The sequence below is a fragment of the Podarcis bocagei genome (genome assembly GCF_964188305.1).
Source record: "Podarcis bocagei genome assembly, chromosome: 2".
Classification (NCBI taxonomy): domain Eukaryota; kingdom Metazoa; phylum Chordata; class Lepidosauria; order Squamata; family Lacertidae; genus Podarcis; species Podarcis bocagei.
In genome coordinates this window covers 25,633,278-25,650,364 of record NC_138126.1, presented here as the reverse complement: position 1 = coordinate 25,650,364, position 17,087 = coordinate 25,633,278, and the positions used below count along the sequence as shown (strand labels likewise).

Below are 17,087 nucleotides of genomic sequence, written 5' to 3'. Positions count from 1 at the left end.
GCCGCCCACGTCCCTTTTTAATATGAATAGACTCTCATGGCAAAACCCCATCCATCTGGCTGAAACAAAAAACATCTTCATTTATTTCTGGAAAGTGCGGAGAGTGGGCCCCTGTTATATCTTGTGAGAAATGTTCTTCTGAGGACTTCTGAGACCTTTTGAGCTTGCAGGAGACAGTGGCGGAGCTTCATGCTCTGGCACTGGGGGGGCGGGGCTAGCGTGTGTCAAGGGGCGTGGCACACGTCCTGGGGGCGTGGCACCCAGTGTGGGCAGGGGGGCAGCTGCGCACTCCTCTTCTTCCGCCAGTGGCAGGAGACACCCTCCCACAGAACACACAAATATACTGGGTGTGTTTCAAGTAGTCTGGTTCTGAGCTGCATAGGGCCTTATACATTAATGGCAACACCTTGAACTTGGCCTATCCCCAGATTGCTGCCAGGGCAAATCCCGCTAGCAAGGGGTTAAATGCTGTGGGTGTTTGGCCACCACAAGCAACCTAGCTGCCGCATTTTGCACCGGCCGCTGCCTCTGGAACAACCCAGATATCTAGCCCTCCCCCCCCACACACACCCTGTATCCATGCTGGCACGACTTGATTCCACACCTGCCCCCACAAAGTCTGGTGACCCCAGACAGTCACCGATACTAACGCTGGCACCCAAGAGGGTCATTGCGGCTCAGTCCGTAAAAGGCCTCTTTGCAGCTGTCGCAACGCACGCCTTTGACGTTCTCTTTGCAGCGGCACTGCCCAGCGATCATGCCCAGCATCGCATCTGTATGACTGTCACAAACCCCACCATCCAAGGAGCCCACTGGGTCGCAGTCACATGCTGTGGGACAAAAGAAATTGGATACTGTTCAGGTCCCCTTTACAACTTACATTAAAAGGGACTCTGCCTTTATGTTCCCTTCCAATCACACAAGTTTCATTAAGGAGAAACAAGAAGAGGTAAAGGTAAAGGACTCCAGGACGGTTAAGTCCAGTCAAAGGCGACTATGGGGTTGCTCATCTCGCTTTCAGGCCGAGGGAGCCGGCGTTTGTCCACAGACAGCTTTCCGGGTCATGTGGCCAGCAGGACTAAACAGATACGTGGCTTAAAAAACTTTTGCATTTGCTTTTTTTCATTTTTTTTTTAATGCTAGCAGGTTCAGCACAGTCTGTTAGTTGTGGAGTATTTCATAATATGTGTTCCTTTTGTTACTTGTTTCATATATAGGTTTCTTCCATTGTGAAAATATTTCATCAAGAGAGAGAGGGCACCGCTGAAATTTGACAGGCAAAAGTCTGCCAATGTTCTCAATTACGTACTGTTATAAGTGGTTTTTTTTTGGGGGGGGGGATTAGGCTGTATGCCTGAGCCCCGCTTCTAATTCCTGGATCCAGCACAGATTCAATTGTCGGAATAGCCAGGCCAGGCTGGTAATGGCCCACTTTGCTAATGGAACAAAAAAAGTAGCTCTGTGCCAGAGGTCAAATGGATGGGCCTTCCTCTCTCAACTGTCTACTACTTATAAAAGCAAAAGGCCAGAGTGGAGAATTGAATGATGTGACCTAGAAGTAAAGCAGCAAGCTAGAGATAGAGCCAGGCCTCTCAATCAATTTTTATTATGGCAAAACAGCCGGCACAGAGCCATGCCTGGTTTCTGCTGCGATCCAAGGCTGTGGCTAAGGGAGAAGCAAGACCGCCTTGGGACTGTAACACGGTCAACCCTTCCGTCTCATGGCTCAGGTTGTGTATATGAGTCAATGAGCCATCTATCATAAAGACACCACAGTCTCCACTGTGCCTCATTGCAAAGGAAACACGAACCCTGGGTGAGGGCCTGGAATGCCCGGAATCCCACACCACTCAAAAATGGCATGAAACGATAAAAATCAATACTGCTGGGGATCACAGCTGCCGTTTATCTGTATGCTGTCTCCCCACAGTAAACCCTGCTCGAGGCGATTCACATCACGATTCATCATCATCATCATAATAAAGAGACAGCGACTGGGACGATAGAAGGACACTCACGGATACACGCCGTGCTGGCACGGATGTCAGCCAGAGGGTTGCGGTAGTAGAAGGGCTTGCAGAGCTGGCAGTGGCGGCCCATGGTGTTGTGTTCGCACTCGTCGCAGACCCCGCCGCTGGTGTTGCCCGTGGCCAGGTACACGGCCATGTCGAAGTGGCACTTGTGGGAGTGCTCGTTGCAGTTGCACTCTGTGGAGAAGCCAGGGGCAAAGTTAAAGGGCGCCGCAAACTCCTGCTTATTCCGCTCGCTCCTCCTTTTCTGTGACCTGAATTGCACCCATGTAACAGTATCGTAAACCCGTAGGCTAGGCCACCATTGCTGCTATTGCTGAGGCTCTCACCTGCCCCATGTGTGTGCTATTTGTGGCTGCTGCTGCAGGCTTCCCATGGACATCTAGTTGGCCACTGTGAGAACACGATGCTGAACTACACAGGCCATAGGACTGACCCAGCAGAACTCTTCTTAAGTTCTTCTGTAAGAGCCTGCACAACATCATTTCTTAAAAATGTTAGGCAAGACCAAGGAACCACCAATGCCTGCATACAGAAGCCTTAGAAACAGGAGACAGAGGACAAGGAACTCTTGTTTGGTAGCCTGTCCAGGCCTACACATACACTTCTGAGAATTTCTTCCACTTGTAAATAAATGGAATTGTGACTGCTTCATTGCCCTCCCATAGTTGATTAGCTTTTCCAGTGCTACCCGGCCTCTGCTACCTATCTGCCCAAAGCCAGGGGGTGCAGCCATTCCCAAACATGCCAGGCCCCCTCCCCCAGGAAAAGACCTCCTTCCGTTGACTCCCACTGCTTCGCCACCCAATTCCCCACACCTTCTGGCACACGCAAAAACACCCTCACCTTTGCAGGCGTGTGGGTTGTGGGCCTCAGCTGGTCTCCATGGCAACTCCTGGAAGAAGTCCTTGCAGAGCTCGCAGTTGAGGCCCTTGGTGTGGTGCTTGCACACGCATCGTCCGTGGATCTGGGGCAGAGGAGACTGGTGAGAGGGGCATCCAGAGCCTTGGCCCAGCCCAGGGAAATGAAAGCAGAGTGCCGCTCAGCATGGAGATATTTATAAGAAGGACCTCTTGTGCCTGGGTGCTGCTGAGTAGGCCCCATGTGACCTGGAGCCCAAGACGGCAAAGCGTGGCTGATGGCCATATAGTCAGAAGCTATGTGAACACAGTCCTGTAACAGGTTCTAATAACCCTTAAAGAATACAAGCAGCTTGATTTGTTTTAAGAGCGAGGGTTGCACCCAGCCAAGTGTTGGTGTTGACCTTTAAAGCCCTAAACGGCCTCGGCCCAGTATACCTGAAGCAACGTTTCCCCCTCCCCATTGTTCTGCCTGGACACTGAGGTCCAGCGCTGAGGGCCTTCTGGCAGTTCCCTCACTGCGAGAAGCAAAGCTACAGGGAACCAGGCAGAGGGCCTTCTCGGTAGTGGCACCCGCCCTGTGGAACGCCCTCCCACCAGATGTAAAAGAGATAAAACAACTACCTGACATTTAGAAGACATCTGAAGGCAGCCCTGTTCAGGGAAGTTTTTAATGTGTGACATTTTAATGTATTTTTAATCTTTGTTGAAAGCCGCCCAGAGTGGCTGGGGAAACCCAGCCAGATGGGCAGGGTACAAATAATAAATTATTATTATTATTATTATTAACTCGGCCAGATGGGCGGGGTAAAGGTAAAGGGACCCCTGACCGTTAGGTTCAGTTGTGACTGACTCTGGGGTTGTGGCGCTCATCTCGCTTTATTGGCCAAGGGAGCCGGCGTACAGCTTCCGGGTCATGTGGCCAGCATGACTAAGCCGCTGCTGGCGAACCAGAGCAGCGCACGGAAACCTTCCCACCAGAGCGGTACCTATTTATCTACTTGCACTTTGATGTGCTTTCAAACTGCTAGGTTGGCAGGAGCAGGGACCAAGCAACGGGAGCTCACCCCATCACGGGGATTCGAACCGCTGACCTTCTGATCGGCAAGTCCTGGGCTCTGTGGTTTAACCCACAGCGCTACCCGTGGAAGCCGCCCAGAGTGGCTGGGGAAACTCAGCCAGATGGGCGGGGTACAAATAATAAATTCTTATTCTTATTCTCCTGTTAGGACAATGACTTCTGCCTGCACAAAGGGACTTCCTCTCCCTCTCCTCTTTCTGTGTGCCCCCCCTGTGCCTCCCCGCCCCCAACGTATCTGTTCTAAGTTCCCGCCCCCCGCCAGCAATCCAGAGCATATGGGAGCAGGGAGCAAGCATGCAGGGAGCAAGCATGGAAGAGGAAGTCTCATTGCACTGACAGAAGTCCTTGCCTTAAGAGCATGACTTCACCGAATACAACCCTAGGTTTCTAGGTCTCATGTTTGTGGAGAACAAATAACCCTGAATAAGGTTTGAGAATTACTTTAACCATTAAAAAAAAAGTGTCTAGGTGGAATGTCCACCGGGCTGGAAATTTCCCTCTGTATATGCCTTCTCTTTCCATCCCAGAACACACCCACACCGGCTCTGCAAGCTTAAGAATGAGGTTTTCTCAAACTGCAAAATGGATTCCAACAAGAGAATCTACACTTCCAGTTGACGGAAATTGTGCTTTTGGTACAATAACGCATGTTCTCTACACACAATTGGGAGTCTGTGTGTCACATTCTCCCGAGAGATACAGTAAGCAGAACCACCAAGGTTGTAGCCTCTCTACTACCTGCCAGGTAGTAGATGATATAGATGAATCTGTCAATTTCAGTTTTTTCTAACCTTCAATTCAGTTCTCTACATTTCCACATCCGTTTGTTGTTATTGGGTTGTCTTTTTTACAGGAAGAAGTCCTCATGAAAATTCATTTTTAGTGTGCATTTCGCCCAGTGTGCAAATTTTTGCAAGCGATTTCTCCCACTATGAAGCATGTTACAGTGGTACCTCGGGTTAAGTACTTAATTCGTTCTGGAGGTCTCTTCTTAACTTGAAACTGTTCTTAACCTGAAGCTAATGGGGCCTCCCGCTGCCGCCATGCCGCCGGAGGACGATTTCTGTTCTCATCCTGAAGCAAACTACTTAATCCTAGGTACTATTTCTGGGTTAGCGGAGTCTGTAACCTGAAGCGTATGTAACCCAAGGTACCACTGTATTATTTTTACATGTTATTTTCATTTTTAAAGGCATACTTTCCCCTCATAACTGCATTATTATATAAATTACAGTTGGAGAACTGTATCGCAAGCTCCCCACACAGTGGGGCCCACATACTCCTAATCAAAAAGCCAAGCCCAGCATGGGAGCTCCGACCACTAAGCGTACGTCCCCTTGCCCTGTCTTCCTGGCTATAGGGCTGCAACCTGAACTCCCCGCCTCAGTCTCCGCTAACACTGATAAGGTCCTTACCATGCCTTCCACTCTGCTTGGCGCTCCAGCCAGGGGGGCACACTCTGAGGCGTGCCCATAGCAGAAGCAGCTCCCACGCAGCACCATCTCGTACACGGCGTAGTAGTATTTCTGCAGCACCTGATGCCGAAAGTCGAGTAGGTTGTCGCCCAGAGTGTGCAGCTTTGTGAAGTTCACCCGCAGGTTGGTGACGCGCAACAGATCTGGTCAGGAGGGAAGGAGACGTTTTGGTGCAGAGCTTTAGCTCCTAGACTCCCTGTAGCCTCAGCCCCACACCCCACCCCAATCTCAGGCTGCTCTCCTGGATTCCACACAGATACATTTCCCCACCTGCAATAAAACATGTCTCTCCCATATCGGCCTCTACAGCCACAGCAGGCGCTGTAACTCTATAAGAGCTTGACTTTACTCCTGAAGGCACACTCTTCCGTTGTCAGAAGATTATCCTCCGCCAGGGCCAGGGCCTTCTCAGTGATGGCTCTGACCTGGTGGAATGCTCTGTCCCATGAGACCAGGGCCCTGCAGGGTTTAACTTCCTTCCGCAGGGCCTGTAAGACAGAGCTATTCCACCTGGCTTTCAATTTGAACTTAGCCTGATCTTTTATTCCCCTTCCTTCCCTTCCCCTCCCCTTTTATGAAGATTTCCTTCTCTGGGATCCCACAGCTAATTCTCCCCTGGTCTCCTCACTGGCCCAAATAGGACTAATTTAGCCAGCTAGCCCTGATCATCTAATGTTTGGTGGATGGATTTCCCCCCTAAATTGATTTTTTAATTCTGAATTTATTGTTATTCACGTTTTATACAGTATTTTATGCTGTTTTTTGTTGCATCAATTAAGTGTTTTAAATTTGTTGTTAGCCGCCCTGAGCCCGGTTTTCTGATATATATTATTATTGTTGTTATTAGTCTCCCAAGACAAACGGATGCCAGTAACAACAAGAACGTGTTAGGGCTTCAGCCTTTCATCATTTTAATTGGTAGAGAGCATAGGAGCCAACTGAGGTCCCTTCACCCACCCCCAATAAAATATTTGAGGAGGTGCACCCACCCCCAGTTGATGGACATTGCTATTTAAATGGTATATGTGTGCTGCATCTTGTGATTAATTATGCAGAGTGGAGCTTACCTGCCCCCCCCCATTTTATCCAAGTTGGGACCCCCTGGTAAGAGAGCGCTAAGGGCTGCAATTGTATATACAATTGTGTGCTGCTGCAAAAAGGGATTGAGAAAATAAATAAATAAAGAGGGCCTTGCTTTCTAACAATGATTGGTGCCTTTCATTTGTTTTTCTGCGCATAGTTCTATAAATACATACAAATAACAATGTACAGAAGTACAATAACACCATACATATCTTACATTATTCAAGGTCTCTTCGCTTCCTAAATTATTAAGCTTTCTTCTCTAACACATCTCAAATACTCTTATTATTCCCTGATTCTCCAACAATTCAATCGAATTAATCACAAACCAAACAGGGTTTTTACTGTAATATTCTTGAAATAATTTGTTCCAACTTCTTTTCCTTCCTTTTCTCTGTATTTTATCCAATAAATCACTTTTGCATATTTAACTGAAGTCCAACATTTTGTTTCCCACTGCCTTACTTTTGGTACCCCACCCCCTTGATTCTCCCCATACTGGGCTACTAAAAATTTTTGCATCATCATCAGTGAGTGAAATATACATTCTTGTTCCTTCTCCAATCTTTTCGTTTGTCAAACGGTAAATTCTCTCACACTTCAGACACTGAAATTTGTACTGACTTTTTGATAATGCAAAACTTAATTCAAATTAAGCAGATTCATTCATTTGTAAGCAAAACTTAATTCAACTTAAGCAGATTCATTCATTTGTAAGCAAGAACATGATCAAATAAATACCACGAACCAGGTTGCAGCAATAGTACCTACCAATGCTTTATGCCAGAGACAGAGCCTGTGGCCCTCAAGATGTTCTTGGACTTCAACTCCCATCATCCCTGAGCATTGGCCATGGTGGCTGGGGCTGATGGGAGCTGAAGTCCAACAACAAGCAGAGGACTACAAGTTGCCTATCCCAGATATTATTCTCTTCTTCTTTCGTGATCACTCGTAGCTGAGTAAGATTGTCTTCCATAAACACGGTTTTAAAAGTGAGATCCACACATCCTTCCACAGTGGGGACATAGGTTTCCGGGCGGGAGTTGATCATGGTGAGAGTTTGCCAAATGTGCCTTCTTCTTAGTGTGTTAGATCAAGCATCTTCAAAGCCCATGACACCTTTGGTAAAGGCTGTTCTCCAATTGGAGCGCTCGCAGGCCAGTTTTTCCCAGTTGTCGATGTTTATACTACATTTTTAAATATTTGCCTTGAGAGAGTCTTTGAACCTCTTTTGTTGACCACCAGCATCACACTTTCCATTTTTAAGTTTGGAATAGAGTAGTTGCTTTGGAAGACGATCATCAGGCATCCACACAACATGACCAGTCCAATGAAGCTGATGTTGAGGAATCATTGCTTCAACACTGGTGATTTTTGCTTCTTCCAGTACACTGGCATCAGTTCGCCTATCCTCCCAAGTGATGTGTAAATTTTTTCGGTGACACCGCTGATGGAATCTTTCGAGGAGTTGGAGATGACGTTTGTAAGTGGTCCACGTTTCACAAGCATACAGCAAGGTTGATCATCTCTGCGCATCTAAGCTTTGCTGTTATGATGTCAGCGGAGTCCCTCCATCTTCAACCTGTCAGTCTCTTTCTGTCTCTCTTTGAGTGCTAATTGCCCTGGTCCTTTCCCATCTGGTATTCACTCCCCAAGGGCTATGGTGATTTTATGGTCCCATCTCATCTCCCAGATGCCGTATGTTTGGAAGATTTCCCTCAAACTCTGATCGTGCTTATCTCCAATAAAAGTCCCACCTCTAAGGGCCAACCCCTTTCCCTGCTACTGGTAGCAGGTGTTGCGGTGGGAGCAGAGGCGCCTACCTGATCTTTTGGTAGGTAGGTGAGATCCTGCTGCTTAACAGGAGGCGCATGGTACATAGAATTGTGGAGTGGGAAGGAGTGGCAAGGGTCACCTAGTAAGAGGTGGATTTAGAAGCATGCAACTGGTGCAGTGGCACTGGGCGCTGCAACTATGATGCAGAATGGAAGACGAAGGGGGGCAAATTTTGGTGTCGCACAGGGCGTAACTGAAATTTGAGAGCCCCAAGGTCTGCCACGGATCTAGTCCAGCAATATCAAAAGCAACACAATGGCCAGAAACAATTACAATATGAAAAACTTTATGGAATAATTCAAAACATCAAAACTAACTAACTAAATGTAACTTTTTTACGTTATAGTTTATAATTTCTACGCTATTTGAAGTTGTTGTTATGCATGTGCAGGTCATCGTTTGAATATTTTATTTTCAGTTAATGATTCTCTTTCTACTTTACGAGTGTTGAACTAATAGGCTGATGAAAAATTCAACAAAACAGTAGTTGTTATCCGGAAACACTGTTCAGCAGAGTTCAGAGTTGGACATCGGTATTGGACATTTGCTGATTATACAAAGCTTCACAGCTTGTTCTCCGCAGGGTAAAGTCTGGCACCGTGATTCATTTAAGGACTTTCAGAGACTTTCAGAGACTTCTGTTCGTGTTGCTTTTGATATTGCTGACTCATATTTTGCAACACAGGGGTTTGTTTGTTTACTCACTGATGTAGTCCAGGCACACGGCAGAAGCTGATCCAGTATTCCAACCAGTACTTTTGCACCGCAATGCACCTCCTCTTCAATGGTAAAGGTAAAGGGACCCCTGACCATTAGGTCCAGTCGCGGACGACTCTGGGGTTGCGGTGCTCATCTCGCTTTATTGGCTGAGGGAGCTGGCATACAGTTTCTGGGTCATGTGGCCAGCATGACTAAGACGCTCCTGGTGAACCAGAGCAGTGCACGGAAACGCCATTTACCTTCCCGCCGGAGCGGTACCTATTTATCTACTTGCACTGGTGTGCTTTCGAACTGCTAGGTTGGCAGGAGCAGGGACTGAACAACGGGAGCTCACCCCGTCGCAGGGATTCAAACCGCCGACCTTCTGATCGGCAAGTCCTAGGCTCTGTGGTTTAACCCACAGTGCCACCCGCGTCCATTAATTCACCTGCCTGGAGGTCGGGCGAGTGCTTCTCCCCCCACTATGCCATCCCTTGCCACTCGTTAAATTCATACCTTGGATTTCCTGGCTGTATGGGTCCTCAACTTTCACCGCCGGATCCAGCACTTTGAAAATCACCTACAGAGAAAGGTTAAGGTGTACATGCAATTTTTACCCTAATGGAATAAATAGCAGCTGGGGGTGGGGGATTTTCATCAGGAAAGTAGTTTGGGAGGAAAGGGTTAAACCCTTCCTCTCCTCCCACAGCTGATATTTGCTACAATTTAAAAACAAAAGATCTGATCATGGATCTCTGCCATTTTGGCCAGTTAGGCCCCAACGCTTGCATATCCATCTAGCAAAACTGAAAGAGACTATTCCATTATCGCACCCAGCAAAACTTATATACACTGCTGAATTTATCTTAATGCTGCCAGCGTTTTCAGCCGTACACAATTATTTCCCATATAGTCAATAAACGTTTTCCAATCTTCTTTAAACGTATGTTCTTCTTGTTCTCTTATTCTATATGTTAGAATATGGCAGAATTGAGCATTTCCCAAATTCATCCCCAGATTAAAAATCTGAATTTGACAAAATTTTGATTAGTATCTGGCCATGAAATGCTAAACCTCATTTTGTTTTGTTTTTGGGGGGGGGTTGTGGGGGGAGTAAAGGTGGCTCTGCTCCTTAATCCTACTTTAGCAGGTTAGCACTGACCTCGCCATGGCTGGAGGGCTCAATCTCAGAGTATCGCTGGTCACAGATCGCCTGGTTGACGTGTGTTGGGACTTGCATGGGGACGCCAGGGAAGAGCTTGGAGCAGTTGAAGGCAAAGTAGCGATAAACCTTCCAGCTGTGCCCGAAATCTGACGAACGTTCAATCAACATGGCCGCTGGGCGGAATGTCTGCATGAGAAAAGGGGGGCAAAGTGGACAGTTGAGTTTCAGCGTTCCTTCTCCAACCAATCTGCCCCCTCAACCACAAAAAGTAACTCTTAAATAAAAACCTAAAACATTTCAGCAAAGCAAGGCAGGTGCTTGTGAACAGGAGAAACTGTGTTTTCTCATTGCAGGTTCGAAGAGTTTTCAGGTGCTCTGCAGATTCCACACGGGCAAGTGGAGGAATGACCGCATTTTAATTTGCTTGTGAGCGAATTTTTGCTTCTAGCATCTCAACTCCTCCAGCATTACTCTGGGATTCTGGGACAGGCCTGTCGTGTCATCCAGATCCGGGCTCGTAGTGTTTGTTTCGCTCCAAACTAGCCATCAACGGACGCCAAAGTTTGTTGTTGGTTTACCACCACACTAGACATATCGTGAAACGTGACTTTGCATTTAGCACATAAAATATGCAAATAGCAGCCATTGTGAAAGGAGGAGGGCACTGATAATTATCAGGATTGCTGCAGGGAGCAAGAAGGAATTTAAGGAAGGGTTCTAACTCAGTGGTAGAGAATCTGTTTTATATGCACAAGGTCCCAGGTTCCATTCCTGGCATCTCTAGGTGTGGGCTGGCAGACAACCATGTTTGAAATTCTGGAAAGCTGCTGCCCATTAGTGTGCTAACAGGACTGAGCTCGATGGCCCAGCAGTCTCACTCAGTAAAAAGCAGTCACCTACCGTATTTTTTGCTCTATAAGACTCACCTTTTCCCTCCTAAAAAGTAAGGGGAAATGTATGTGCGTCTTATGGAGCGAGTGCAGGCTGCGCAGCTATCCCAGAAGCCAGAACAGCAAGAGGGATTGCTGCTTTCACTGCGCAGCGATCCCTCTTGCTGTTCTGGCTTCTGAGATTCAGAATATTTTTTTTCTTGCTTTCCTCCTCCAAAAACTAGGTGCGTCTTGTGGTCTGGTGCATCTTATAGAGCGAAAAAAACGGTATATTCCTAACCCTTTCCCCCTACTGTAATCCCAAGGAATATCACTCCACTAATCTGCTATTTGCAGCAGCAGCCAACCCTTCCATTGGCACTATTTTAACGCCACACCTAGTTAGGCACAGAGACCCATCCACCTTTGGTGTCACCTGCAGAAAGTCAGGGGGTACCTACTGAATTACATAAAGAATGCCACCGCTGTCTTAGTATTAGAGGTAGCGGTGCTTATTGGGTATTTTGTCAGTAGTGCTCCTGTTAGTTCCCATAAAGGCATCCAGTATTCATTGCAGTGCTTCCGCCCTTTTAGTAGAGATCTCAGTACCTTAAACTTCATTATGAGGTGAGTAAAGTGGAACTCGGCTTCCAGGTCCAAGGAGATGCTGACCTGTTCTACACCTGTGGTGGTAGTGAGAGAGAAGGACAGAAGTTAGACTAGGAGCACCCCTCATTTAAATACGTTGTGGGAGAGGAAATTTCCCTCGATGCAAGACTTACACGGGTCCCATTTTGGCCTGCAAGGCTGTTTTCCCTAAACCACAGTGCAGTGGTTCCTTGGGTTACAGACGCTTCAGGTTACAGACTCCACTAACCCAGAAATAGTACCTCGGGTTAAGAAATTTACCTCAGGATGAGAACAGAAATTGTGCTCCGGCGGCGCAGCGGCAGTGGGAGGCCCCATTAGCTAAAGTGGTACCTCAGGTTAAGAACAGTTTCAGGTTAACATCGGACCTCCAGAACAAATTAAGTTCTTAACCTGAGGTACCACTGTACCACACCCACCTGCCCCACACCTGACATCCTATGTCAGCTGCATCACTGAGCTCCCTGTGAGGAACTGACTGCATAGTTCAGTAGTGGCCAAACTTGGCCCTCCAGCTGTTTCTGGACTACAACTTCCATCATCCCTAGCTAACAGGACCAGTGGTCAGGGATGATGGAAATTGTAGTCCCAAAACAGCTGGAGGGCCAAGTTTGGCCACCACTTGCATAGTTGATCCCTGCAGAAAGCAGTCTTCAAGCTACTTTCCGTCAGCTGATAAGCGGTGATCAGTGGCTCTTCGACAGCACAGGCTCTTTGCAAACCCAGCCTGGTGCTTTGAACTCCCAATCATTCTCGACTGATGTCATTGCGATGTCAGGCGATTGACAGGTGGGCAGCCCCGCCCACCTGTCCAATTTGGCCCATGATGGGTACTGGCCTACCAGGCTGATCAAGTAAGGTACAGTAACTTATGTTCCCGCCTTCCCCTGTAGGTTTGCTCACTCCTATGCCTTGAGTGAGTGAGGCTAGGCTTAGATACATTTGATCCCAACCTTGGAAATGGTATAAAAGAGGTATTATTATTGCTTGTACTTATTCCCCCTGCTTCTCTGCTCTCATTTTCCCCGTTCTGCTTTGGTTTCTGAGTTCTACTTCCTGAGGCTTCAAATCCTGAAAAACCTGTTTAGGAAGAGACCATAGCAGGACCAAGAAAAGAAAGGATATGTGTGCCTGCAGACAAAAACAGCTCTGCCATGCTACCTTCAAGGCTCTGAAATAACATCGCCTAGGCTCATAATCTCCTAATAAAAATTGCACGTTATAATCGAGATTTATGAATGCATCTCTGGTTTGGGAATGAGGCACGGGAGCTTAACCCTTTACACTCAAGCCTGTTTCCTGGTTAAACCCCACCCACCCACCTCAGTGTCCAGGCTAAACAATGGGGGAGGAGACGATCCTTCAGGTATACAGGGCTGGGGCCATGTAGGGCTTGAAAGCTCAACACCAAAACTTTGAATTGTGCTCGGAAATGTACTGGCCTGCAATGGTAAAGGTAAAGGATTCCTGGACAGTCAAGTCCAGTCAAAGGTGGCTATGGGGTTGCGGCACTCATTTCGCTTTCAGGCCGAGGGAGTCAGCGTTGGTCTGCAGACAGCTTTCCGGGTCATGTGGCCAGCATGACTAAACTGCTTCTGGTGCAACGGAATACTGTGACGAGTGCCAGAGCGCACAAAAACGCCGTTTACCTTCCCGCCACAGCGGTACCTATTTATCTACTTGCACTGGCATGCTTTTGAACTGCTAGGTTGGCAGGAGCAGGGACAGAGCAACGGGAGCTCACCCTGTCGCACGGATTCGAACCGCCGACCTTCCGATCGGCAAGCCCAAGAGGCTCAGTGGTTTAGACCACAGCGCCACCCATGTCCCGCCTGCCTGCAGTGATTGGGGCTGGGCACGTTCTGGCCTTATGAACATTACAGCATATTTGAGTATTTCCACACTAGATATTTAATGTGGACTTGCCATGCTTTCTTCACTTTTTTTCAGGGCATCCCACACAAAACCATTGTCAAATCATTGTCATCCTGTATTTTCTGTATGGTTTGTCTTTTATCATGCCACAGGAAGTCCAATTTTTCAGAACAGAAGAGTAACTCAGTCTCCACTGGTGCATTTGGTAAGGTCCAAGGAAAAGGACTCTGAATCTCTTATTATTGACACTTACCATTCTCAGACTGCCACCAGGTCTGCTCACCATCCCGACCACTCAGGTAGATGACATTCTCAATGTGGTGGCTCTCGCGCAGGGATGGGGAGCGTGAGTCACAAAGGAAGCATTTCTCAGAGTCCTGTCAAGAGAGCCATAGTGGATTGAAAATCAACAAAAGCACCATGTAAATCCTCAGAGACAATGTTTGTTTGTTTCTTGTTTCTGTTTTTTTACAAATTCTCTTTGGTCACCAGCTATATATTTTTCAGTGGTTGCATTAAACCTATTTGTCAACATTTGGAAATCTTGGTTTTTAAAGGGTTATAGGTCAGTAGGATTCTACTTTAGTTACACCCTTCTTGTTTTGTATTATTATCACTTCCGTTTGCTTCTTCCCATGGTTTTTGTTTTTGTTTTGGTAATCTGGTTATCGGTTGTAAACTAGCATAAGTGAGAAGGAAAATGAAATAAATAATTTTAAAAGAACTCTAAATGCCATTGGTCGGGGGGCGGGGAATCCTCAGAGAATACCCCCCTCCCTCACTGATAGAGTTATTATCACCAATAATTAGCGGAAGACACAAACCACACTTGGTGGACACACTTTTCTTTTGCCCAGCTGTTTCCAGGCACAGGTTTGTGCTTAAAAGCTCTGTATCCGAGTGATTTATTGTTTTCAGCTTTTGTTCCAAAGCTTTCCTTTGAAAACCCACTCTTTAGCGTTCAACCGGAGCAAACGTCAATTTGGATTTTGCGCAGATTGCCATTTGCTCCAATTGAGCTTTAAAGAGCAGACTTCTTCAGGGGGAGCTCCAGAGCAAAAAAAAAGGGGGGGGGGACTCAAACCCAGAGCTTTAAAGTGCAGACCATGCCTGGAAAAAGTAGAGTGGATAAGCCCACTGTCAGAAAGACTGAGGACACTCCTGCAACTGTACATTTAAAAAAACATTCTACAATCATTTAAATAATGCCTTCCGCCAAAGAATCTCAGGGAATGTAGTTTTCTCCTCACAGAGCTTGAATGCGTTCTAAATGTATGGCGTAGGTGTGACCTGACACCCTGATGTAACCAGGCTTTGAAAATAGACTAGGTTCCGTTGGTTAAATGCTGAGCTATATTGTTAGGAGCTTCTAAGTCTTCTAGAACAGAAAACCTTTTGCTCTTTGGGCCGTTGAACATCTTCACAGGCTCTAGGCAGGGCCTGTCCACGCAAGGAGAGTCACTGGGCTTTCCTGGATAGGAAGGGCTATGAATGGCTACTGGAACATTGCCTCAAAAGTCTTTCTGCTCCCTGCAGTTAAAAAAGCACAGGGTTTTCCTATTGCTGCAGCAGACCCAACACACCTTTCCTGTAACAATTCTGAAGGCACTGTACACAAACATCCCGGAAATGCAACTGTCCCTCTGGCCAGGAAGTTGACAACTCCTTTTTCATCATCAACTTCTCCCTCCCTGTTCTTTCACCCTTGGCCAACACCCATGTGGCATTACCTGCAAATGGCTGACGATGCAGTACTCCTGAGGCCCCTCCAGGCCACATGTGGATGTGGCGCTCAACCTCTGCGTCCTCCCAATGAGAAGATTCCCTGTGGCTGGGTAGCAGCTCCCCTCCGAACAGCCATGGTACAACAGGTCGGGCGATTCTGTGCCCTGAGCATCGGCTAACCGGACTGGCCAGGAAAGAAAGAAAAAGCCCGAGGCTGTTTTAGGGTCTTATGATCTGTCCACTGTCAAAAGTTCCTAAAATAGGTGTCAGGGCTGCATGTAAAAGCTGCACAGAAGGCACCACAGAAATGTTATCCTGTTTTCCTTATGGAAAGAAAAGCCAGTACAGTGGTAACTCGGGTTAAGTACTTAATTCATTCCGGAGGTCCGTTCTTAACCTGAAACTGTTCTTAACCTGAAGCACCACTTTAGCTAATGGGGCCTCCCGCTGCTGCCACGCCGCCAGAGCCCAATTTATGTTCTTATCCTGAAACAAAGTTCTTAACCTGAAGCACTATTTCTGGGTTAGCGGAATCTGTAACCTGAAGCGTATGTAACCTGAAGCGTATGTAACCCGAGGTACCACTGTACATCTAACTTTTCCCATCTAAGCAAAGATCTGGAACGTGGTCTATAAAGTAATTGTCTATGGTACCTGCTGTCTCCATATGAAAAGGGGGAGTGGGGCAACCAACTCTGGGAAGGACTGATTGTCCCCCCAAATTCTCAACTCCAAACCACTCATACGCTTTGGAGAATCCAAGGCTGTTTGTGGCATGCATTATGTGAAAATTCTAATCTCCCCCACCATTTTGTCTCCAAGATAATGCCCATGGCAGAATGACATGATTGTGGATCTTGAGATTAAACAGTCGAGAGCCTCTAAGCTTTCTTCTCCGTTTTTAATTTGATATTCAAACACCTCAGATGATCTCCATGAATACATTTGGGATATTTCAGTAAAACTGAGCAGGCAGCTAAGCCCTTAGATTAGGAACACTATTCAAGAGCTCGCAGCCCAAAGCAAGTTTATAATAAGATCAGGAGAACTACTGGGCATCGTATTCTTTCTTTTTCTAAAGTATTTTTTATTGAGTTTGATCCGTATAACCTAAATATCGAAAAGAACTTCATGAGACAAACAAATGAAAACTAAACCAAACCAAACTAAGGCTGGCATGGGATGTTACTATTTAAAAAAAAAGTTAAAGTTTGTTTATCATTATTAAGTAGAGAGAATAATGGGCATCCTATTATTGATCCTAGGTGCAAAAGGGGCCCTTTACCTTTACCTTTTTATACAGTGGTACCTCGGGTTACATACGCTTCAGGTTACATACGCTTCAGGTTACACACTCCGCTAACCTAGAAATAGTGCTTCAGGTTAAGAACTTTGCTTCAGGATAAGAACAGAAATCGGGCTCCGGTGGCGCGGCGGCAGCAGGAGGCCCCATTAGCTAAAGTGGTGCTTCAGATTAAGAACAGTTTCAGGTTAAGTATGGAACGAATTAAGTACTTAACCTGAGGTACCACTGTACTGCTTTAACATTTATGGCTTCCTCCTAAAAAAATGCTGGGCTCTGTATTTTAGTTGAGGGTGCTGAGGTACAGTTCCAGGGTTCCTTAGGGGAAGCAATGGATGTTATAGTGGCATAACGGTATGGTATGTTGTGGATGCGTCCTAGCTCTCATCCCAAATATTACATTTCAGAAACAAGTTGCGAGAAAGATGTGGCACCTGT

The 17,087-nt window shown here is 46.8% G+C and overlaps 1 protein-coding gene across 3 annotated transcripts in view; it reads right to left on the bottom strand.

Annotated features, from left to right (window-relative positions):
• LOC308580341 (laminin subunit beta-1-like) overlaps positions 1–17,087 on the bottom strand; it is a 69,685-nt gene that overhangs the window by 38,885 nt on the left and 13,713 nt on the right. For all 3 annotated transcript variants that reach the window (XM_081181716.1, XM_081181714.1, XM_081181715.1), the window contains exons 3-11: positions 15,352–15,530; positions 13,875–13,998; positions 11,708–11,781; positions 10,227–10,415; positions 9,581–9,644; positions 5,387–5,589; positions 2,877–2,997; positions 2,019–2,207; positions 651–830 (exon numbers count right to left, since the gene is read on the bottom strand). In XM_081181716.1, coding sequence (XP_081037842.1) covers positions 651–830; positions 2,019–2,207; positions 2,877–2,997; positions 5,387–5,589; positions 9,581–9,644; positions 10,227–10,415; positions 11,708–11,781; positions 13,875–13,998; positions 15,352–15,530 — 1,323 coding nt within the window. The remainder of the gene's footprint in view (positions 1–650; positions 831–2,018; positions 2,208–2,876; positions 2,998–5,386; positions 5,590–9,580; positions 9,645–10,226; positions 10,416–11,707; positions 11,782–13,874; positions 13,999–15,351; positions 15,531–17,087) is intronic.